Source organism: Panthera uncia (genome assembly GCF_023721935.1).
Source record: "Panthera uncia isolate 11264 chromosome A3 unlocalized genomic scaffold, Puncia_PCG_1.0 HiC_scaffold_11, whole genome shotgun sequence".
NCBI lineage: Eukaryota > Metazoa > Chordata > Mammalia > Carnivora > Felidae > Panthera > Panthera uncia.
This window is the reverse complement of record NW_026057578.1, coordinates 28,498,826-28,523,293: the sequence shown is the minus strand read 5'-3', so window position 1 is coordinate 28,523,293 and position 24,468 is coordinate 28,498,826. Positions and strand designations below refer to the sequence as shown.

Sequence of the window (24,468 nt, the reverse complement as noted above, 5' to 3'; positions counted from 1 at the left end):
TCATAAAATAAATAAGTCCTGGGAACGTAACATACAGAATGGTGACTGTAGTTACTAATATTGTATTGCACGTTTGAAACTTGCTAAGAGGGTACCTCTTAGAAGTTCTCACCATAAGAACAAAATTTTGTTAACTACGTATGGTGACAGAGGTTAATGACTTGTGGCGATCATTTCACAATATATACAAATATAAAACCATTACATTGTATACCCGAAACTAATAAAATGTTGTACGGCAATTATACTCCAATAAAAAGAAAAAAAAATTAACGCTCACAGCGGCCATCTTAGAATTCTATTTACCACAAAAAGGGAAAGAAGTTGTCACTGGAGAGGGGGCAATTAGGGGAAAGGAAGTGGGTGACTGATGTTTTTCAGGCAAACCTTGTAGAGTTTTTTGATTTGTCCTTAAGCCTGGGTCATGCACCGTGTCCCCTCCACCGTCCCCCCGCCCCCCACCAGGGAGACAATTCTTGGAAGCCAGAGGTCATGACCACATGGAACTTGTGACGCCATCTTTAATTTTGGCCAGGCTCTAGGAATGAGGAATGCCCTGATGGAACAGCTCCACGCCTGCCTCTGATTCTTTCCCCACGTTCGTCCCCAGTAGCTCTCTCCCCCCGGGTTGGTCCTCTTGCTGGTGGACCGGACACCTGCTGTGTGAACCCCTAGATCCGCGAAGAGGACCAGGGCTGGCTCTTGGCAGATGGTGCAATGAAGCTTTTAATTCCGAGATAATTGCAGAATCACACGCAGTTGTAAGACATAATGCAGAGAGAGCTCAGGTACCATTTGTCCCGTTTCTCCCAGGGGTAACATCTTACAAAACTCTAGTACAATATTACCGTCGAGATGCTGACATTAACACAGTTCATGGGCCTTATTTAGATTTCCCGTTTTACTCATATCGATGTGTGTGTATTTAGTTGCGTGCAAATTTTTATCACCCGTGTAGGTTTGTGTATCCACCACCACAGCCAAGATGCAGAGCAGCGTCATCTACATAAGGACGTCCCATGTCGCTCTTTTGTAACCACACCCACCTCCCTCCCGCATGCCCCCTCCCCGTCTGTAACCCCTGGAAACCAGTAATCTGTTCTCCATGTCTATCATGTTGATGCTTTAAGAATGTGAAAGATGCTCAGCCATAAAGAGGAACGAGACCTTGAGACGCACGACAACTTGAAGTCAATATCACCCTGGTGCCAAAGCCAGATACAGGCGGGCCGAGAAAACCTGAGAAGTGTTCTTTTGTCTATGTTCTGTAAGAGACGGCGCAAAAATCCGTGTCGATTCTTCTCTAATGTTTGGTAGAATTCTCCGATGAAACCGTCCGGGCTTGGAGATTTCTTGGTGATGGTTGTGGCGGGATGTCCCTTGCTGAGGCCACCGGGCACCTGGCATCTCTGGTTGGGGAGGGAAGCCCCAGCTGCCTGTGGGATTAGGATGGGCCCACTTGCTTGCCAGTGCTGGGGTCTGCTGGGTGGTGTTGGGGGGACTCCTGTTTGATCCAGGGGAGGAATGAGCCTGGTTGGGCCACCTTCACTTGCTATGTTGGGGTCGGGGGGCGGGTCGCCTTCTTCTGCAGGGTGACGGATGTAAGATGCCCTGCCGTTGTGTCGTTCCGCTGGTCCTGGGTCTCTAACCAGCTTGCCCTCATCTTACCACCTTCCCTCTGGAAGGTTCTCTTTTGGTTGCCTCTTGAATTATTTCAAGGGTTTCTAACAGTATTGAGTGGGGACAAGCAGGGAGATCAAGTCTACGTCATCTTGTCTGCACTGGAAAGGCCGAGGTGTCCTTTTTGCACGCTGACGGGTAGCCCCGGGCCACAGGTGGGAAGGAATGTGGAGCGGATGAAGGGGCCGGGGGCTTGCTCTTTCCACACCATCGCCTGTGGCACAAAATCAGAGATTCTGAAATTAATGCCTGGTTTTCCAGGTCATTGCTTAAAAAAAAAAAAAAAAAAAAGGAAACATATCATCTCATGTAATTTTGTTCAGAGGCTGAAAAGTGTAATTATTTTCATGTTGCCAATGAGGAAAACTGGGGCTCAGGGAGGGGCTCCTTTGGCCAAGGACCACGCTGGTGTTGGTTATGGCAAGATGGGGAGCTGTGTCTACCCCTCTCCCACTCTGCCCCCTGTCCCCGCCATCTTGGTGGCCTGGCCCTGGTTCCCCATCAGGACCATGGGTGAGGCCTCTCTTCCCAGACTTTGGTTGCTCCCCAGGGACCGGGCCTTTGGTGGAGCTGGCATCTCATCCTGAATTTACAGGTGGCACTCTTTACAGGGGAGCAGGCCGGTGGCCTATCTTGGGGAACCACCCCCTGAAACAGCCCAGGGGGACTTGGCACCTGTCAGGTATTAACTATACACAACAAATAAACGCTCTTTGCCTCCCTTGAGCAAATCTCGTGGCGTGCGGTGTTTGGGGGACCGGACAGGCCCAGCAGCATTAACAAGAGACTGGAACGAGCCTGCGCACTGAGCTGGGACGTGTGTTGGGAGCTGGACCCCTTCCTACAGGTGGGAAGCCGAGGTCAAGAGGAACATCCAGCAGGTACAAACATGGGGGTCACCATGACTCTGTCTTTGGTCCTGTTCTCTCATTCTCGACCGCTACAGATACATTTGTCTAAAATAACAAATGGAAAGTGTACTTTTGAAAAAAAGTGAACTCACAGGGACAGAAAGAATGATGGTTGCCAGGAGCCGGGGGTCTGCTGGGGGAAAGAGGGAGAAGTTGGTAAAATGGCACAAACTTGTAGCTAGAAGACGAGGAGGGTCTGAGGGTCCACGGTAGAAAATGGTGACTATAGTTGATAACACTGGATTGTGTAATTGAAATCTGCTAAGAGAGGGGAATGTAAATATTCACACACACACACACACACACACACACACAGATAAATCTGGGAAAGGATGGATGTCTTAAGTAACTAGATGGAGAGGATCTTTTCACAATGTATACGTATAGCAAATTGTCAGGGTGTCCATTTTAAATATCTTACAATTTTATTTGTCCATTTCACCTCAACAAAGCTGCAAAAGAGAGGTGTTTGAAGTTAAAACAGACATTCCTTCAGAAAGAATAGAAGTACTCTTCGATAGAAATTCCTTCATTATGGCTAGAACCCCACCCTTCATGGAGTGCCTGGGTGGCTCTTTCGGTTAGGTGTCTGACTTGGGCTCAGGTCATGATCTCGCGGTTCGTGAGTTCGAGCCCCACATCCGGCTCTGTGAGCACTTAGGATCCTCTGTCTCCCCCTCTCTCTGCCCCTCCCCTGCTCATTCTCCCCCCCCAAAAGTAAATAAATAAACTTAACAAAAAAGAACCCCACCCCTCAGAAATCACTAGTTAGATTGGAAAACAGTGATTCTGAAACTTCTGCTCTAAACATTCACCTTCACTGACCTCATTCAGGGCCAGGACTTTGAGTTGATCACTTATAGCTTGATATCTTTTGAACATTTGTCTCCTGAATTCCAGAAACCGATAACCAACCTTCCCCAGGATACCCCTCAGGCGCCACAAACACACATTGAAAACCAATCTTTTTATCTCTCCCCAGTCTGCTCTGATTTCCATCTTCGTCCCTGCCAGAAGCTCTGGGCTCTCTCCTCTGGTCCTCTTGGCCCCTGGACTCCTGCTTCCAGTCACCCTGGCCTGTTTATCACATTTTCATTTTACATGAAGTGTTTTCAATGTTGTATGAAGTCAAGGGCCTTGACCGTTTTCTTTTGGCTACTTTTTCCTGAGTTCAGATGGCTTCTTGGAGGTGAAGAGGGCAAGGCCACAGTAGTCGAGAAGCATGGGGTCTAGGGATGCTTAGGGCAATCAAAGGTTGTCATCCACCCAGGAGGATCCCCGGCAAGTGTCTGGGGAGGCCTGCAGGGGGCAGTGTTGAGTGGTGTCTTTGGCTTCCCCTGAAAGCAGGGCTTAAGACAAGGGCTTGGGTGCGCATAGTTGATCTGGGAGATGATCCAAGGAAGCAGAAGGAGCACTCCGGCTGGTACGGAGGTGAGGAAGGTCAATCAAGCGTGTATTAGTAAGTGTCCCACCCGAAATTCATATATTGAAATCCTCACCCTCCGATGTGATGGTATTGAGAGGAGGGGCTTCTGGGAGGTCAGTAGGTCACGAGGACTGAGACTTCATGGACGGGATTAGTGCCCTTATAGAAGAGACCCCAGAGAGCTCCCTTGTCCCTCCTGCCACATGAGGACACATCGAGAAGTGTGTCCTCTGCAACCCGACAGAGGGCCCTGACCGGAACCTGAGCACACAGGTGCCCTCCTCTCAAACTTCCAGGCTTCCGAAGCGTGAGAAAGGAGTTTCGGCCACTCCGTGGGGCTTTGTTAATAGCAGCCTGGATGGACCAAGGCACTTCCTCTGGGCAACTGGGGCTTCATCCTGCCGGCCACTTTCTGAGAACTGTCTGGAATACACCTTAGGACCATCCCTCCAAAAGATGGGGGGCCCGATTCCAAAGTACGGGCCAAATGAAATCTTTCATCGGCCTACCTCATACACCAACGGTCCTTAAACATCAGTGTTCAAGAGAACCTTCCAGGGTGAAGGTAAGCGTGTGTATTTCTGGGCTTTGTCCACACAGATCCTGCACCAGGAACAGGCATTACTATGTCTCTAATGAGAATGTTTGTCTTAAAGTCTATTTTGTCTAATGTTAGAATGGACTCCCCAGCTCTTTCGGTTGTTGTTTGCGTGGTATGTATTTGTGTATCTTTTTACCTTCAACACATTTGCCTCTTTGAATCTAAAGCGTGTCTCATGTAGACAGCGTAGAGTTGGGTCACGTCCTTTTATTTTCTTTATGCATTCTGCCAACCTCTGCCTTTTGGGGTGGCGGTGGGGGGGCGGGAATCACAGAGATAGACACTGAGAGCATTTAAGGTAATTACCGTTAGGATAGAATTTATATCTGCCGATTTGTTTTCTGTTTTGTGTCTTCCTTCCTGCATTACTGATTTCTTTTGTGTTGAGTAGGTGTTTTCCAGTATACCATTTTCATTGCCTTGTTTCTTTCACTGTAATTTTTAAACTTATTTTCTTAGTGATTGCCCTGGGCTTACAATTAGTATCTTAAAACAATCCCATTTGGATGAATATTGACTTACTGTGAATTGTGTGTAGAAACTTTACTTCAGGGACACCTGGGTGGCTCAGGCGGTTGGGCGTTGGACTTAGGCTTAGGTCATGATCTCACGGTTCGTGAGTTCAAGCCCCACAGTAGGCTTTCTGCTGTCAGTGCAGAGCCTGCTTTGGATCCTCTGTCTCCCTCTCTCTCTGCCCCTGCTCCTCTCTCTCTCTCTCTCTCTCAAAAATAAACAAAAGTTCTTTTTAAAAAGGAACGCCTGGGTGGTTCAGTCGGTTAAGCGCCTGACTTCGGCTCAGGTCACGATCTCATGGTTCATAGGTTCGAGCCCCGCGTCAGGCTCTGTGCTGACAGCTTGGAGCCTGGAGCCTGCTTTGGATTCTGTGTCTCTCTCTTTCTCCCCCTCCCCCACTCATGCTCTGTCTCTCTCTGTCTCAAAAATAAATGAACATTTAAAAAAATTTTTTTTAATAAAAAAAAAGAAACTTTAGGATACCTTCCTCTCCTCCCCAATCCATCGTGTAATTATTGTCATACAAATGACATTTTATGCATTATAGATTGTATACATTATACGTTTTTATACATTATAATGTATACATTATACATTTTTATACATTTGTCGGTTTTATTAATTTTTTTCAAGAAACCAATGTTTTGCTTTGTTGAGCATTTCTACTGAATGTTTTCTGCTTTTTTTGTTTTTGTTTTTGTTTGTTTTTGTTTTGCCCTTTCTCTTATGTCCTTTATTCTATTTTTTCCCCCTTATTCCTTTATGCGAGGCTGTCTGGTATTGTTTTATGCTGTTTTCTTTTTTAAAAATCCATACTAGATTAATACATGCAGCTCTAACAAGCTCCCAGTGCCGTGAATGCACTTTCTATGGTGCTGATTCTGTCTTGTGCCCATCGAAATCACCCGGTTTCCTAGGTCAGTCGTTTGCTTGTTGCTGAATTTTAGGGAGGCTGGTTGCAGGCTAGGTCTCCCTCTGTTGGTTGTCCTTAAGATTGCAGCAGGCCATCCCCAGCCTTCATCACCCTGGAGCCTTTCCTTAATATCCAGGCCACATCTCTCAGCGTCTATATCTGTGATTCTCCGGAGGAGAGGACCTCTTCTCTACTCCAGGAAAACCCTCAGAGCTGTGAGCTGAGCCTCAGCCTGGGTCTTTCCCCAGTGCTGCCAGTTCAGCCCTGATTAGACCACCCTGACCAAAGGGGAGATCAAATCTCCCCTCCCAGTTACCTGCAGGCAGAATGATCGAGTCCTCCCTCCTCCCTAATACTCTCGAACCCTAGGCCTCAGATAGGGGTGGGGAGCTTCTGGCCAGGGCGATGCTTGGACCAGTGCTTGGGCCTGGCAATAATAATTAAAGCTGCCCTTTACCAAACACTTACTCTGTCAGGCACTGTTCTAAGAGCTCAACATGATTAACTCGGCTCTGTGAGGCAGGCACAGGTATTAATCTGCATCGTACAAATGAAGAAACGGAGGCACAGAGAGTTTAAGTAATTTGCCAAAGTCCTACGGCCAGTTGAGAGGCAGAGCTGGGGTCCCCCAGGCAGTCTGGTACGAGAAATAATATTATGTATTAGTTTAATAACTTTAATAAGTTAATTCATTTAACCATTATTCATTTAATAATGTAATTTAATAATTTAAATACTTGGTTTGATGATTAATTTACTATTAATTTTTTAACGATACCGTTTCTGTGTCCAAGCACCGCTAAGTGCTTGATGGTCACGACCACATGTAGTTTTGCAGATGGGAAGTCGGCATTCAGAGAGGAGGACTCAGACAATGGCGTAGACTCGGGTTCGCCTGTCCCGAAGCTCCTCTGAGCCAGGGCGCCTGTGTCGGCAGAATTCATCGGCGATGCTCATCGAGCGCCTACATCAGATACATCTGGATGCCATAAAATGCATATGGCTCACGATTCTGAGTCAGTGAGTTTGGATTATGGGCTGTGAGAATGTGCATTTAACAAGAACTCCCTGTTGATCCCGATTTATTTAAAAAAAAAAAAAAAGAAAAAGAGAAGAAAAAAGCGAGCAACCTTACTGCCCTGCTTCTTCCACCCATCAGAACACATCCTATCAGTCATCTTAGACGTGAGTTACTTGAACACGTGTCGCTTTCCCTCGATCACAGTTAAAAAAAGTGCTTTTGCTGCCAGTAATAGGATCTCTGACAACAGTGGCTTAAGTTCTGAAGGGCTTTATTGTCGGCTTAATAAAATGGCCAGAATGAGACAGTCTCAAGGCGGGTGTAGCAGTTCGGCAGTGTCATCAAGGGCCTCGTTCTTTTCGGCTTTCCGTCACGCTCTCCTTGGCTGTTGGCTTTTCTTCTTCACGCTTGTGGTTTCTTTTTTTCAAATGTTTTATTTAGTCTTGAGAGAGAGAGAGAGAGACAGAGCGTGAGTGGGGGAGGGGCAGAGAGAGAGGGAGACACAGAATCCGAAGCAGGTTCCAGGCTCTGGGCTGTCAGCACAGAGCCCGACGCGGCGCTCAAACTCACGAAGCGTGAGATCGTGATCTGAACCGAAATCGGATGCTTAACCGGCGGCGCCCCCCAGGTGCCCCCCACACTTGTTTCGTAGGTGGCTGCTGCATATCCAGATATCTTGTCCAAAGTCCCCAGACTTGGATGCAGCAAGAGCATCATCATGTGACTTAGGCTCAACCAAGCACATGTGCTCACCTGGAATTTTTTTTTTTTAATTTTTTAATGTTTTTATTTATTTTTGAGACAGAGACAGAGCATGAGCAGGTAAGGGGCAGAGTGAGAGGGAAACACAGAATCCGAAACAGGCTCCAGGCTCTGAGCTGTCAGCCCAGAGCCCGATGCGGGGCTCCAACTCACGGACCTTGAGATTATGACCTGAGCAGAAGTCGGACGCTTAACCGACTGAGCCACCCAGGCGCCCCTCACCTGGAATTGTTAATTGGGAGGTGGTGGCAAGACTGGGGACAGTGAGGACTCCATTCCGGGGGACAATGGTGATGGCTCTGGGGGCCCAGATGGGTTCTTCTATATCTTATTCTTAGGTCGGCAATCTTGTGCTCACTCCATGGGTTTTGTGATGCAATTCTCGCTGCAATGCTGCCTGGGTGGTCACCCTTTGGTCCTGCCACTTTCTTTTTTTTTTTTTTTAATTTTTTTTTTTTTTTTAACATTTATTTATTTTTGAGACAGAGAGAGACAGAGCATGAGCAGGGGAGGGTCAGAGAGAGAGGGAGACACAGAATCCGAAACAGGCTCCAGGCTTTGAGCTGTCAGCCCAGAGCCCACTGTGGGGCTCGAACTCACGGACCGCGAGATCATGACCTGAGCCGAAGTCGGACGCCCAACCGACTGAGCCACCCAGGCGCCCCGCTCCTGCCCCTTTCTAAGCCTTGTCCTCTGTCTTCTCCACCCGGTCTGGGAGTTTCCTGAGGTCCCTTTGAGATTTCCTCCTCTCCTGGGTCCAGCCAGAGTCGGCTTCCGTGGATTTGGGACAGACCCACCAAGTGTGGCCCCTTCAGGTCTGAGCTGAAAGACGACTCCTCAGAGAGACATTTGCTGGCCATGGAGGGAAGGTGGCCTGTTATTCCCCAGGACAACCCCCCTGGCTTTCTTTCACCGTGTGGATCGCAAACGGTTTGTATTTTATTTGTTCACTTGTTCTGTCTGGCTCCGCATTACGGTATAGGCTCCAGGAGGCCACAGACCATCGTGTTCTCGTGTGTGGGGTGCAGTTCTGGACACACAGCAGGTGGTCCAGGTGGTTGCGATACAGACATGACCGGTGGATGGAGTGTTTGGGACGGGGTTGATGTGGGAGGCACCCGATGGGCAGATAAGCCCCCCATCTCAGGTCTCATCTCTCCACTCCTCCCTCTCCCCCCAGTCTCCTCCTTCATGAAGAGCAGTCAGGTCATATTACGAGAAAGCATCATGAAGAGAAAACCCTGCTCTTAAACAGGATCACAAGGGTTGTCCTTGCCTTGGGTGAGGAGGGTGCCTGCCTCCCCAACGCACAGGCACCAGCCAAGCACGATGGGGAACAAAAGTAAAATAATATTTAGATAAAAGGCCATAATTAGCCTTAACGCCTGTGCATAAAGCCTACTCAGACATTGATAACCCTGGAAATAATATGGAGACATAAATGGCACTAGGAAATCATCCACCACGCTGACGTGTGTTGGGATGGTTCCAGTTGCTACCGATGCATAACAAACTACCCCAGGCTTAGCAGTATAAAACATCCATTAATAATTCTTATGTTCTACTGCACCCCATTTGTGAAGGCCGTCTCAAATGGCAACTCTTAGGGAGGAAGTTAGACTCCACCTTCTGATGGAATCTGGAAGAGTATGGATGGAATTCTCACGAGCGCTGTGGCCCTTTCCGGAAAAATGGAAAACATCATCCGCTGCAGGGCTCCTCCCCCTGCTCCGCCCCGTCAAACTGTAGTGGACTCTGGCCAGTCAGGGTCAGGCTTCCTCTGGTCCTTGGCCACCCGCCTCTCCAGCCTCACATTCTGACACTGAGCCAACACGGCTTCCTTCTCTTGTCTCCCCCTGCCAGGGTGAGGGAGCCCTAACATCCTTTGCAGGCCGGCTCCTCTGAGAAGTCTGCCCTGATTGCCCCAGCCTCCCAGCTGGACCTCAAGCTTTCTTCCCTGCTGGACCCTGCTCCTCCTTCCAGGACTAGCGTTGAGCTCTCAGCACCTGGGAACTTGGCTGAAGAAGATGCTTTGTGAGCTTAGGCCAGGGTCCCGGCACAGTGGCTAAGGGGGCTGGACGCAGAAAGGCGGCCGATGGGGGCGCAGGAGGGAGCCTGGAGGGGGAGGTAAAGAGCCTCCCACTTTACCGTTTCCCACAGCTCACATTGGTGGAGGAAGAGCAAAGCAGCCGTGCTGCTTGAGGTCTGTCTGGAATCATCGAACGGCTCGGACTATCAGACGATGTCTTTCCGGCCTCCTTTCTTCACGCCCCACATCCAATCCCTTGGGACAGCTGGTGGGTTCTGCCTTCTCCACCACGTCTCACGCCACATTGCTGCCACCTTGGTCAGAGCCACCGGCACCCCTGCCCCGGACGGTTGGTTACGATTGCTTCCTCACTGGACGCCTGGCAACAGCCGGAGGGTTTCTTTAAAAACACGAGTCAGGGGCGCCTGGGTGGCGCAGTCGGTTAAGCCTCCGACTTCAGCCAGGTCACGATCTCGCGGTCCGTGAGTTCGAGCCCCGCGTCGGGCTCTGGGCTGATGGCTCAGAGCCTGGAGCCTGTTTCCGATTCTGTGTCTCCCTCTCTCTCTGCCCCTCCCCCGTTCATGCTCTGTCTCTCTCTGTCCCAAAAATAAATTAAAAACATTGAAAAAGAAAAAAAAAAATTAAAAAAAAAAAAAAACACGAGTCAGAGGGGCGCCTGGGTGGCTCAGTCGGTTAAACGTCCGACTTCGGCTCAGGTCACGATCTCGCGGTCTGTGAGTTTGAGCCCCGCATCGGGCTCTGTGCTGACAGCTCAGAGCCTGGAGCCTGCTTCGGATTCTGTGTCTCCCTCTCTCTGACCCTCCCCTGTTCATGGTCTGTCTCTGTCTCAAAAACAAATAAACGTTAAAAAAAATTAAAAAAAAAAAAACAAACAAACACGAGTCAGATTCTCTGCTCCTTCCCCCTCCCCTACCGCTCCTCCCGCCCTCCGTTGCTCACAGCAAGAGTGGTGCTTCCTCTGTGTCCCCTGTTACTCCTGCCTTGGGGCTTTGTCCCCACTGTTCCTGGAACCCATTCCTTTAGATCGTCACATGGCTCTCCCTCATAGTCCACACCGAGTTTCTACCCAGATACCACCCGTCAGAGGGCTTCCCCAACACATACCCACAGCCTGGATTTTGTTCATCCATTATAGTTCGTGTTTATTCGATTACTCCTTTTATTACCTATCTCCCCACACCCACCCCTGTACCTCTGCCTCCCCGCGATGACAAACTTCCAGAAAGCACAGATCATCCGTGCTGAATCCCTGGAACCCGCTCACGGTTGGGGCCCATGAATCATCTGTGATTCAGTGAGATCTTGGCCATGGAATTTTTAATGGCTTGGTGACCCTGGGAGGTCACAACTTCCACGATCAGGTGAGTCAGACTGCCGGTGTCATACACAAAAATACCAAAATCACTCTGTAGAGTGGTGCCCCCAGCCCCCAAGGGCATTTCAAGTTTAAATAGAAGGCTAGGCCTTCAGTCTGAAGCATTGGCCATCAGATGCTTTTAGAAAAGCCTGCAATTCCCACAGTGGAACAGTGGGAGGCACCCCACTCATCCCTCAAGGACTCAGAAAAATCAGGAAGGACGCACACTCCAATCTCAAAACTCGGGTGTCCTCTGGGGGAAAAAGTGGAAGAGAAGTGGGGAAAGGGAACCGTCTATCATTTCACTCTCGCATGCTCTTGTATTTAAGCAATTTTTATATTGCGAACATATTTGCATAAAAATATTTTAATAAATGTGCGTGTATATTTTAAATTTTTTATTTCACAAGAGAGAAAGCTAATTTACTATGGAGTGGCCATAAACTCAAAATACATAAGTAATATTATTTTATTTTGTTCCAGATTGAACCCCCTCGAATACACTTTCCGAGGCATGCTAAAAGTGTGGGCTTATTCGATGGAAATCAGAGACATAGATCATCCAAGGCAGCGTGCAGGATTAATGGAATCGCTGTGTTAACACTCCAATTTTGTCGCAGTTTTGCACAGCACAACAAATTGTGCCGTGCAATAATTCAAACACGTTGAATTTATCATGCAATGTCACCGAATGTATCATATATTCTAATGTGATATCAATAAATCGTGTTTATGCATGTTTGCCAATGCTTGCACCCTGTAGATCGGCAACCATTGGCAGATAAACGGTTGCCATAAAATATTGTAGGTGATCATAAAGGCATGTGAAGGCTAGAATGAGAGCAAAGAATGGAGAGCGCTTGTTTTAAGCCTCTGCTTCCCCGTTGGTACAACGGTGGGTAAATACTGCCCCCTTTTTGAAGGTTGCCAGCGGGGAAAACAACATAATGAGGGAACCTCTCCTACTGGGCAGGCTCCGGGAGATGCTGGCTGAATCCAGTTGTCTGAGGCTGGCTTCTGAGGCACGTATGATCAAGATTGGGAGGAGGAGCGGTTGAGAGCCAGAAGCAGGGCAGATGAGGAGGCTGCTTCTGGGAAGAAGGACTCTAAGGTCCCTTGCTTATGGCACCTCCTTAGGTTGGGAATGCGAGAGCCAGGAGCCAAGCAGTCGCAGGAGAGTAGGCTGGGAGGAGGCATCCAAGAGTGGCTCTCTGGGGCTGGGTGCCACTGCACAGATACACTTCCTTAAGTTTCTGCCTCCTTTAGCCCCTGTCTCTTTGCAAACCTGTGACAGAATTCATCACTGGATACCTTTTTAGAATTTGTGCATAACACCGAGGCGAGGCACTGGAGCCGGCCTGCCTGGGTACCAGCGCTGCCTTTGCTAACTCTCCCGTGACCCAATTCACTGGCTAAGTCTCGGTTCTCAGATCTGTAAAGTGACGGCAATATTATTAGCCCTTTCCTCAAAGGATTATTGGAAGGAGTAGATCAACAAATACCTATGAGACGCTTAGAACAGGCTTCCGGCTTCCAGCTTCTGGTCTGGCACAAACGAAGCTTCAAAGTCGCCACTCCATCCTAACGAGTAAAAAGCTGAACAAACCAATTTTTCACGGTGCAAACCACTCCCCGAAATTGGAGACACTGACAGGCGAATAGAGAATCATAATTTACAGGAGCAGAAACCCACGAATAGCATCTTCTGTAGAGGCCAGTGCCGGGGTAGGGAAACCTGAATGGTTATTGATGAAAGGCTAGAGGCTCGGTGTGGACAAGTCTGAGAGTTAAAATCCCCGAGGGGCCCCATCCTAGAGGGCACTTAACACCTCTGTGAGCTTTACCCCCCAGGAAGCTACCAGACTCTCACAGTGAAGATCAGAGAAAAATCTCCTCAGGCTTCAGGAAGGGAAAGGAAAAGAAACTATTTTGAAATATGCCAGAACATTCTGTTCTTCTTAGCAAGGTCGGCCCCCAGGAGAAACTAACCAGAGCTGGGCTTTTGTCAATGCCTAACTGACCCCGAGGAAGGGAAATACCCAATTTCAGCCCCTTCTAGCCTTCCATGTGGGAGAAGGGAAATACACAACTCCCGCACATCCCCGCCTTTCAGTCCCAACCGCCTATGGAGAAGGGGCAGGGACTGAGAAGCCTATGTAAATTTCACAGGTCAGAGGCACAGACACACTACAAACCAGACCTGACCATAGAACTATAGAATGCTTCCCCTCCTCCCACACCTGATGACCACATCACTAAAGCTTATTTACAGTAGTTCATCTTACCCGGTGCATCATGTCTTGCTCTCAGAAACAAATTTACAAGGCATACTAAAAGGCAAAATCACAGTTTAAAGAGACAGCCCAAGCATCAAAACCAGACTTAGATGTAGCAGGGATGTTGGCATGATCAGACCAAGAATTTAAGACAACTGTTAATATGCTCAGAGCACTAATGGATAAAGTAGACAGCATGTAGGAACGGATGAACAATGTAAGCAGAGAGCTGGAAATCCTAAGGAAAAATAAAAAAAGAAATGCAAGAGATCAGAAACACTGTAACAGAAATTAAGAATGTCTTTGATGGGGGGCCCCTGGGTGGCTCAGTCAGTTAAACATCTGACTTCGGCTTTGATCATGATCTCACGGTTTGTGGGTTCAAGTCCCACATCAGGCTCTGTGCTGACAGCTCAGAGCCTGGAGCCTGCTTTGGATTCTGTCTCCCTCTCTCTCTGCCCCTCCCCTGCTCGCTCCCCCTCCTCTCTCTCTCTCTCTTTCTCTCAAAAAATAGCTAAAATAAACTTTAAAAATATGTCTCTGATGGGCTTATTAGTAGACTGGACACTGCTGAGGAGACAACTTCTGAGCTTGCTATCTCTCAATAGAAACCTCCAAAACTGAAAAGCAAAGAGAAAAGCAAAGAGAAAGAAGGGCTGGAAAAAAAAAAAAAAAGAAAAAAGAAAAAAAGAAGAACAGAATACGCCAGAACTCGGGGACAACTATATATGATGTAACATCCATGTAATGAGAACACCAGAAGGAAAAGAAAGAGACAATGGAATAGAAGAGATATTTGAAACAATAATGACTGAGAATTTCCCCCAAATTAATGTCAGACCCCAAACTATGAGCTAGGAAGCACGGAGAACACCAGATAGGATAAATGCAAAAAAAAAAAAAAAAACAAAAACAAAAAACAAAAAACCCCACAAAAAACAAAAACAAAAACAAACAACCCCCCCCAAAACCCTACATCTACATATATCATTCTCAAACTGCAGAAAATCAAAGAGAGAGAAAAAAATCCTGAAAGAAGCCAGAGGTGGGGCAGAAAAAAAACAAACAACAACAACAAAAAAATCCACCTTCTCTATATAGGAGCAAACATAAAAATTATGTCTGATTTCTCAGAAAACGTGCAAACAAGAAGAGAGTGGAGCTAAATATTTAAAGTGTCAAGAGAAAAAAAAATTCATCAACCTAGAACTGTGAAATTATCCTTCAAAAGTGAGGAGAAATAGCGACTTTCTCAGACAAACAGAAATGAGGGAATTTGTTACCTTGCAAGAAATGTTAAAAGCAGCTCGTTGGAGAGAGGAAAAAATGATCTAGTTCAAGCACTCAGCTCTACATAAAGAAAGGAAAAGCACTGGAGAAGGAATAGGTGAAGGTAAATAAAAACCTATGTATTTTTTTCTTTTTTTTCTTTTTTTTTGTTTTTATTTTATTTTATTTTTTATTTTTTTAAATGTACATCCAAATTAGTTAGCATCTAGTGCAACAACGATTTCTGGAGTAGATGCCTGAGTGCCCCTTACCTATGTAGCCCATCCGCCCTCCTACAACCCCTCCCGAAACCCTCAGTTTGTTCTCTAGATTTATGAGTCTCTTCTGTTTTGTCCCCCTCCCTATTTAAAAAAATTTTTTTTTAATGTTTATTTATTTTTGGCAGAGAGAGAGAGACAGAGCATGAGCAGGGGAGGGGCAGAGAGAGAGGGAGACACAGAGTCCAAAGCAGGCTCCAGGCTCTGAGCTGTCAGCACAGAGCCCGACGTGGGGCTCGAACTCACGAACCATGAGATCATGACCTGAGCTGAAGTCAGCGCTTAACCGACTGAGCCACCCAGGCGCCCCTCCAGATGGATTTTTAATGTCACACCTTAGGAGTGTCGCTCCAGGAGAAACCCAAGGATAGGGATCATGCTGTGGTTGATTTTTAATCTCTCTTGACCCCATGCCCAGCAGAAAGCCTGGCACAAAGTAGGTCCCTCCAGAAATGCTTGCTGATAAGATGACTGTTTGTGGAAAGTAAGGTCTGGGGCAGGCCTCCCAGGGATGGCAAGATACGGATTTCCTTCTTTCTCTCAGAGACCGGAGTAGGTGTCTGTTGATTTCACCCTCTCCTACCTCACTGGGGACTGCTGCAGAATTTCCGAGGAGGAACGGAACACCCCATCTTCAGGCCTAGTGCAGGGCCAAGGCCCCCAGAACGCTTGGAGAGGGTGGCAGAACTTTCGGGAAGAGAGACAAGCCCCTCGCTCCGCAGGGGAAGCCTCTGCTGCGTTTAGACACGGGAGCCGGGGTCTGGTGATGGTTCCTTGATGTTGGGAGCAGAGTTGGGCACGAGTGCTGGTGGCGGCTGCCTCCAGGAAACCGTGGAGGTGGGAAGCTGAGCCCGGAGCGGCTTGAGTGGCAGGAGGAGGAAAGAGGCAGCTGGGGCCGGCCAGCCCTTTTGATGGATCAAGGAGGTTGCGAGCGTCCCATGGGCCAGGGGACCCCACTAAGGGCAAGTGGGCTCAGGAAAAAGCACAGGACCTTCCAGTGCGGTTAGAAGTAGTGGGGTGAATCTCTGGGGGCTGAAATTAAGGGCCATGTTGCCCCCATCATGGAACACGTAGTGGCGAAAGCCTGCCTTCACACGCTGGCCGACATCAGTGGATCAAGCCATACGAGGGGAAGGGGGAAGGAAGGAGGAGCAGGTCGGGCCTGAGCCGAGCAGAAGGCAGACGCTTTGAGCTGGACGTTGAGGCAGAAGCTTCTGTTTAGCCCGGACTGGCCGACTCAAGAGAGCACGGTACGATTGCCAAAACGGAATCTGTCAGCACAAGGGACCGGGAAGCTATGGGCTCTGCTTGGGGTCATTTCGAGGGGCAGGGAGACCGAGGAACCACCAAAGCGTGCACGAAGGCAGAGAAGGTTCCGGCTGAGTTAGCAGTGCTGTGGCCTCCTGGCTGCAGGAGGAGAGGTGCGGTTTTGAGGAGGGAAGAGCCCGGTGCGAGCAGAGGCTGGGCCTCTCCGGGAGTCTCCTCTGCAAAAGGGTTCCAGGGAGGACTTTGAGGTCCCCTCCCACTCGGCCCAGCAGCCACACAGAGAGCACGCAAAGCCTGCCTGGGACAAGGGGCTCCCTCTCCCGGCAACCTCGTCTATTTTTGGACATCCTATTAGAAAGTTTATTCACTGAACAGTGAATAAACAGTGATCTGTCCCACACAAGCCCACACTCCCTTTGGACACTGGCATGTGGGGAACAAGATGTCCTTGGGTCATCCCTTCTGCAAAAGAACATGGCCGCTGCCCCCCTTCCTCCTCCACCACCTTAGGCAAAGCAGCAGTCTAGTACAGCCCGTGCTGATTGTGTTCTTTTTAACTTTTATTTTGAGTGTAAAGATGTGAGTGCCACGACAGTGTGAGTGCGGGACAGTGCCTCCCGCGGTGGCCGGAGGGAGGAGCGGGAATGTCCCAACTGCATAGGCTTGGGATCAGCAAACCGTCCGCACCGTCTCCTCCCCCACAGCCATTCAGAGAGTCGCTGGGTCAGATGCCACTCTGTCCTGCAGCATTGCCGGCCTTGAGGGCCGAGCAGGGCCACGGGGCTCATGGGAACGTGCAAAAGTGAATGCGTCTCAGGGCGGGAGGTAGCCAGCCCAGCCCGGGAAAGGTGGGGGGGGGGGGGGGGGCGTGCATGTGCCGGAGGCTGGGGGTCCCGTCCGGGCCGGCTCGGGGGACGTCGTGGATTTCCCAGGCTGGACATCATGGGCGGGAGGGCTCACTCCACAGGCGAGCGCCGCCTGCCCCGTGTTACCCAAGTTTGTATGGGGCCCCCTCGCGCCCTTCATTCGGCCACGTCGATGGACAGCATGGCCTTGATCGCAGGGAATTTGTTGCAGGAGAAGTCAGCGAGCAGCTGCTTGGTGCCACTCCGGGTGGGCAGGATCTCAAAACGCACCCGGGACCGCTCCTTGGGGCGCAGGGTCGGCACGCTGGTGGGGAAGCGCACCGTCAGGGTTGATGGCGAGGTTCGTGGACCTCGGGCTAGAGGGGCCCCCTGCAGCCTCAAGTCCTGCGCTGGTGGGGCTCCCTCTGGCTCCCTCCCTGAGTCATGCCCCACCCCCTGCTAGCTTGGGGCCCCTCAGCTGGGGAGGGAGGGAGCCCCATGATCTCCCACATACGGAAAGCCCTGAGGACTGGCTCCCAGCGCCGGTGATCTGGACTTCCTGGGAGTTCAAGTCTGGTCAACCCCCAAACCAGATGCAAACGTGCGTGCCCGCGTGCGGACTCTCCCAGGGGCTGCGGGGAGGCCGCCTCCGACCCCCTCCCACCGCCCCACACTGGCCCCTCAGGCCCGGGACTCACTCAATCCTGAGGCTTCCCAGCAGCAGCCCGCTGCCCTCCACCATCAGCACGCAGTCCTTCACGGGCTCATCCAGCGGGTTGGAGAAGAGCATCTGGACATTCACGGGCTGCTGCACCCGGGCCTGGTCCAGCACCTACGAGGAGAAGGGTTGCCGGAGTCAGGACATGGGCTGGTAGCCTCACCTGCCACTTGGTGAGAGCCCATGCAGGCTGGGTGGACAGCTCAGTGACGGGCAGCCACCCCTGCAGGGGCTCCCTGGGGGACTGCTGCCAGGCCCCGTGCTTCCGACGGGACCCCAGGCTTGGAGGGAGAGGCGGCACGTTGTAGTGACTGAGAGCACTTTGTCTTCTCTGCCCCTCTTCCTGGTCGTGCTGGGAAGGGCAGCCCTGCTTCCCAGGAGGGCCCGTTCCACGTGGGCTGCTCAGAGGGCGGGGGACTGTTTCATTCTGAACTTAGAACTTTCCTGGGGCGCCTGGGTGACTCGGTCGGTTAAGCGTCCCCCAGTCTTGGTTTCAGCTCCGGTTGCGATCTCACAGTTCGTGAGTTCAAGCCCCACGTGGGATTCCGCGCTGACGGTATGGAGCCTACTTGGGATTCCCTCTCCCGCTCTCTCTGCCCCTCCCCCACTTGTGCGTGAGTTCGAGCCCCGTGTGGGGCTCTGTGCTGAGCTCCAGCTCAGAGCCTGGAGGCTGCCTTGGATTCTGTGTCTCCCTCTCTCTCTGTGCCCCTCCCCCACTCACACTCTGTCTCTCTCTCACTCTCAAAAAAAAAGTAAACATTAAAAAAATTAAAAAAAAAAAAAGAAAAGATAAAAGCAGTATTTTCTTTGAGGCTCCCACTCACCGGTCTCCCTTCCAGCCTGGAAGCCCTCTCCCTGGGAGGCCTGAGCCCACTCAGACCCCCACTCAGAGCCTCATGCTCCTCTCCACAGGACATGGCATTGGGCCCCTCAATTCAGGCCACTCTCTGATGACACCCCGGTCTATCGATGTCCTTTGAAACTTCTGGAGCCAAAGTTTTCCCTGCGTGTCATGTGTGGTCTGGACGGGGCTCCCGCCCCGCACTGTCTTTGGCCAGAGAAGCCTCGGGTTCCCATCAGGAAAGCAACCTGGACTATTTGTTTGCTGTCGAAGAGAGAGCTGTGCTTCTGTCCCTCCCTGCCTTCCAAAGAAGGAGCCAGATGAGCTCATGGATACGTAAACACTGACGTAGTGTTCACACTGATATTTGGTTTTCGTGTTATTTGTTCTTCTTGCCTTATTGCTGCTTACCACCCTGTCCCGTTGACCCAAATCTGTATGTGCACCCAAAAGGGAGGATAAGAGCCACCAGAAATCTGAATCTGATTATCAGTGGTTCACGGGCCAACGTGAGGGACATCACCCTTTGGGACAAAGTTCAGATTTCATGGTCTGATTCCACAGTATAACGTCCTCAATGCTTGCTGCGAATCCGTGCTGGGTTAGAGAACGGGACTTCACCCGAATGGTTACCTTTTCATACAGATTACCCTCACGGGTTTAAAAATCCGCACCCTGCTCTGAGTGAGCTGTGCACGGATTCTTTCAAATCAAGGTAAGAATGCGTGATGCTCTGCAGGCTGATGTCAAGGCGAGATTGTGTTAGGAGCAAATTCGTACAGAGATGTCCGAAAGAAGAGAGATCAGATGCCCTTTTGAAAGATTAAGTAAGAGAGTTCTTGGTGGCACATTTCCAGCCTATTTGTATTCTGATCTCCTTTCTAAAGATATTATAGTCTCTTCAAAGACAAAGGCCACTCGATATGGAAATCCAAAAGCAACAGTGTTGCACAACAGTGTTGAATAAAAGAGAAATGATAAAGCTACAGGGGCGCCTGGGTGGCTCCGGTGGTTGAGTGTCTGACTTTGGCTCAGGTCATGATCTCACGGTTCTTAAGTTCGAGCCCTGCGTTGGGCTCTGTGCTGACGGCCCAGAGCCTGGAGCCTGCTTCTGATTCTGTTTCTCTCTCTTTCTCTCTCTGCCTCTCCCCTGCTCATGCTCTGCCTCTCTGTCTCTCAAAAATAAATGAGCTTTAAAAATGAAAAAAATAAATACATTAAAAAATTAAAAAAAAAAAAGATAAAGCTATAAGAATATTTGATGATACTGGATAAAGGAGTATAATGGGGGGAAAATTACCTTCACTTAAACACTGATCATTTTAACACAATGTTTTCATAACTGAACCAGCTTGCTACCCAGCATCCCCTCCCAGCTTCAGCTGTCCATCACGTCCATGGAGAGGATGCGTGGTTCTTGGAAATGCCTTGGGAAGCAGGAGAGGCTTTGGCACACAGGGGACAAGCACCGGCTGATGACGAGGACGCGCGGGTGGGGAAGAAGGCAAGCCGGAAGCCAAGTGCCCTGCTCTGCTCATGACTATTTTACAAAATCTGATTAGCTTCTAAGATGTGGCAGCAGGGGAGCCAGTGATGGGCCCAGAGCAGGGACAGCGCCTCCCCGGGTGGAGTTTACAGACGGGTAGGAGAATGGAGCCAAGGTCAAAGTGCACAAATACAGGTATAACTTCAACTAGAACAGATGCCATAAAGTAAGAGCACAGAGGGCTCTCAGGGACCTATAACTGGAGACCGAGCCTTATTTGGCGGGGCAGGGAGGGGACGCGTCAGGAAACGCTTGTCTGGGGAAATGGCCCCTGCAAGGGAGGTATTTTATTATCGCGATGACAGAGTTAGAACAACGGAGCCACAGAGATCAAGGGACTTAACTCAGGGTGGCTGCTGGGAAATGGTGGGGCCTGGGTACAAGGTCAGGCCCAAGGGCTGAACGGCTGCCCCTCTCTGTTTTCCCCTAAACTCCCTGGCCAGGACAGGGGCTGCCCTTCTGAGGTGGGGGACCACTGCCCACTCTGAAGCACAGTCTAGACGATGCTCTGCAAACGTGGCCAGCGGCTAGGCTGTGGGCTAGACCCACCCCTTGTGAGTCTCTGTGATTCTCGAGCCTGGCCCCGCCCGGAACACGGCAGGTGCTCAGAGCTGAGGAACCCCTCCAGCGGCTTCTCAGCTGATGCCCCAGTGCATCTGGAACCTGATCCGAAGAAGCCCAGGGGCAAATGTGTTTGTTTATTACCAGAAACAAGGATTCCGGTCTGAGCGGGAACACTGGGCCATCCACTTGGCGGAGGCTGGACCTAGGTCCCTGACCCTCTCAGCGGGGAAGGAGCTGCTTTGCGGTTTGGGGGTATTGGTAGGGCTGGGCTGGCTGGGGAGGCGCCCATTCACCGCCCCCCTTACCTCCAGGGTCAGGCTGGGGTTGTCCAGGATGATGTCCCTTTCTACCACCACCTCTGCCTCGTCGGAGACCTGGCACACGGCGGTGGTCCGGATCATGTTGTCTGCCTTTAGGTACTTCTCGTACTGAGCGTATGTAATCTTCACGGGATGCTTTATTTCTGGAAGGAGAAGCCGGGGAGGGCAGAGTGAGAGAGAGTGGGGTGGACTTCTGGAACCTTCAGAGCTGATGATACCAAGCCAAGGCTTCGGGAGCCGGCAGGGAATGTCTGCAGCCCGGGGCTTGACTGAGCCCTCCCTGCTGGGCCCGGTGGGAAACAGGCCCCTGTTCTGTGCAGCCTCTAGAGCCGAGGCTGGGGAGGGACCAGGACTCCGGCTGGCTGGGCAGCTTCCCAGGAGGATGGGTTGGATGGGCTGGAGACACTTCCCTTCCTGGAACATGTCAGAGGGCAGGGAAGAATACAAATGTTAGCCGATTGCCTAACGATGACGACAATGGCGATGACAACAAAATCTTAACTAGGAAGGGAAGCCAGGGATCGGCTGAAGAAATCGAATAGCCTGGGATTCTATTGTGACAGGTCCCCGAGCCACCTCGCCACCGCTGGTCTCTCCTGCTTCTGAGTACCCCCCGCCCACACACCAGGTGGACGCGGCTTTGGAAGTGCTCCCCCCACCCACCCCCTCCAAAATCATGTTCCTCCTCTCCCATGCCTCTTCAAAAAGCTCCTTGCTGGCTCAGAAACGAACAGATGATCATAAGGGGGAAAGGATAGGAAAAATGAGGTAAAAACAGAGAGGAAGGCAAACCATAGGAGACTCTCAAACACAGAGAGCAAAGTGAGGGTTGGTGGGGGGGGGGTGGGGGAAATGGGGGATGGGCATTGAGGAGGGTGCTTGTTGGGATGGGCACTGGGTGTTGTATGGAAGTGATGAATCATGGGAATCCACTCCCAAAGCCAAGGGCACACTGCATACCCTGCACATTAGCTAACTTGACGATAAATTAAACAGAAAAGAAAAGAAATCAGCTAACTTGACGATAAATTAAACAGAAAAGAAAAGAAATCACGTTCCGATGCATCCGTCTGGCCCTGCATCCCTGAGCCCAACTCACCTCCCCCTTGAAAGAGCCCTTAGTGATTGTCATTGTTCCTTTGACCACACAGACACATGGTGGCCAAACCACAAGGTTCCTTCGGCTAGAAATGCCTCCCCCAGCTTCTGTCCATTCACCTGGCTTTTCCCAAGTCTCAGGGCCCCTCTCCCTCCTCTGTGGTCCAGGCCATTCCCACCTCTCTCCCAGGGGTCACGCTGGGTGGCCGGGGGTGCCCCGGCACCCCTATGCCCTTTGAGAGGGAAGCTGCCTCGGCTGTTCGCACTGGAGGAATGTACGAGGCCTGCCTCGACTGTACAGATGGATGTGCAGAGTGAGTTGTTGTTTCAACCCTTTCTCTCACGTGAATTCTTTTTGGTCCACAAAAATAGCTCTCCCCTAGAGCCTTGAAGGGAGACAGCAGCCCGGCGGTTTCTTCTGGAGGGGGCAAGATTTCTGCTGAAATTCTGCCAGAAGACAGGTTGCTAGGGCTGCAGCCTCCTGACAGGTGTAACACCTCTCAGTGTCCCTATAGACAGAGCTCTTCTTTCAAGACGGGCTGTATAATTAATCAGTTTTTATTATGGGAAGCAAATAGCCACCCCACCCTTGTTAATCTGCTTTGTAAGTCCCAACTTTTCATAACAGCTTGGCGGATTTTGCCAACGTGGGCACGCCTGCCTTCTAATCCTCTCAGAGCGCCGGGCCTTTTTCTGCCCCGCCTTGCTCCTTTCCCATCTGCGCTACCCAGGACTGGGGAGTTTCTGCTCCTCCCAGATTCTCTGGCCTCCAAGAACACCCATCACTGCCGAGGGAAATCGGGAAGCTTCCCCTGTGGCTGCGGTGTGGGAAGGAACATTGGACAAGGGTTTGAGACCCTGCTCTGTATTGCGACCCGTCCGGGGGCAAATCTGAAAAGTGATTCGTTGTGGGGTGGGGGTGAGGCGTGTGGGAGGGGTAGGCAGACATATAATCTAGAAAATGGGGGGTGGGCCTGGATTTAGCATCAGGACGCCCAGGGCTGAGACCCCCGTACTGCCGCTAGCTGTGACGCGTAAGCTCTTAAAGCAAGGTCACAATGTCTCCAAGCCTCAGTTTCTGCCTCTGGGAAAGGGGATACTGAAATCTGCCCGTTTCAGAAGATCAAATGAGAGAGGATGTGAAGAAGCTCTCTGCACGCTGAGCGAAGTGCGTGTACCTGCAAGGGACGTCTCGGTGTGGCTATTAACTGCCAGAGCCTCCTTCCTTCCTCCCCCCAGGGGTGTAGAAGGATCTGGGTTGGCACCGCCCTGACCTGCACTGTTCTCACTGTGACAGCTTTCAAAACTTCAAAACCCAAGGCTTAACCACAGCGACCATGGGCTGCTCCTCTCTTAGTCAGCTGAATCCGTTCCAACAGGAACCCTCCAACCCCAAAAGAACATGAGCCGCCTTGGATGCATGGCGTCCCCACAAACCACAGGGCGAGTTACCTTCTTCGGGATCCAGGGATATTGTGACAGAGTCCTTCCACACTTCGTGTACCAGTGTGCCGTTGTAGACGATGGTCCAGGCCGTCATGTTCACGGTCACCGTCTTCATGTCGCTCGTCAGGTTTTTGAGTATCAGGGCCATGTTGACTTCTTTGCCCACCTCCAGGATGCCGGTGACCTTGAACTTCCCAGAGATGCTGGGCTCCCTCCCCCCTCCTTCCAAGTGTCTCGCAGACGTCGCACCAAAAGCCATGCGGGGTTTAAGTTTCCCCAAAGCCTTCTCAAACACTTGTCTCTCCTGGCTGGAACCTGTGTGGTTGGAAAAGAGGGAAACATCTCAGGGAGGGGGTGGAGCCTGGACAAAGGACAGCACTCTACCTGGAAAGGCAGCCTGGGACTAGTTGGCTTTGCCCACTGAGCCACGATTCTCATCGAAGCAAGTGGCCACGCTCTCGGGGCCTCCATTTCATCCTCCTTAACGCGAGGCTCACAGACCCACAGTCTGTGGCGCTTTCCCATTCAGTGGGGAAAGCTTTAGCGACACCTGCACCAAGTTACCATCTGGCTTGATATTTTGCTCAGCTTAATCAGTGTAGATTTCGTGCCCCTTTTCTTTGTTTTATTTATTTATGTTTGGATAAAAGGTCCCTGGCGAGAACAAGCAGGTACTTTAAAAATAAGTGACGGGGACATTCGTGTGGCTCAGTTGGTTAAGCGTCCGACTCTTGATTTTGGCTCAGGTCATGATCTCAAGGCTCGTG

General features: G+C 50.6%; 1 protein-coding gene across 1 annotated transcript in view; it reads right to left on the bottom strand.

Moving 5' to 3' along the window:
- Positions 1 to 16,866: 16,866 nt before the first annotated feature.
- Positions 16,867 to 24,468, bottom strand: part of TGM3 (transglutaminase 3) — a 38,639-nt gene continuing 31,037 nt past the window's right edge. The window contains exons 10-13 of the mRNA XM_049649817.1: positions 23,708 to 24,016; positions 21,143 to 21,300; positions 17,867 to 18,000; positions 16,867 to 17,493 (exon numbers count right to left, since the gene is read on the bottom strand). Coding sequence (XP_049505774.1) covers positions 17,346 to 17,493; positions 17,867 to 18,000; positions 21,143 to 21,300; positions 23,708 to 24,016 — 749 coding nt within the window. The 3' untranslated portion in view covers positions 16,867 to 17,345. The remainder of the gene's footprint in view (positions 17,494 to 17,866; positions 18,001 to 21,142; positions 21,301 to 23,707; positions 24,017 to 24,468) is intronic.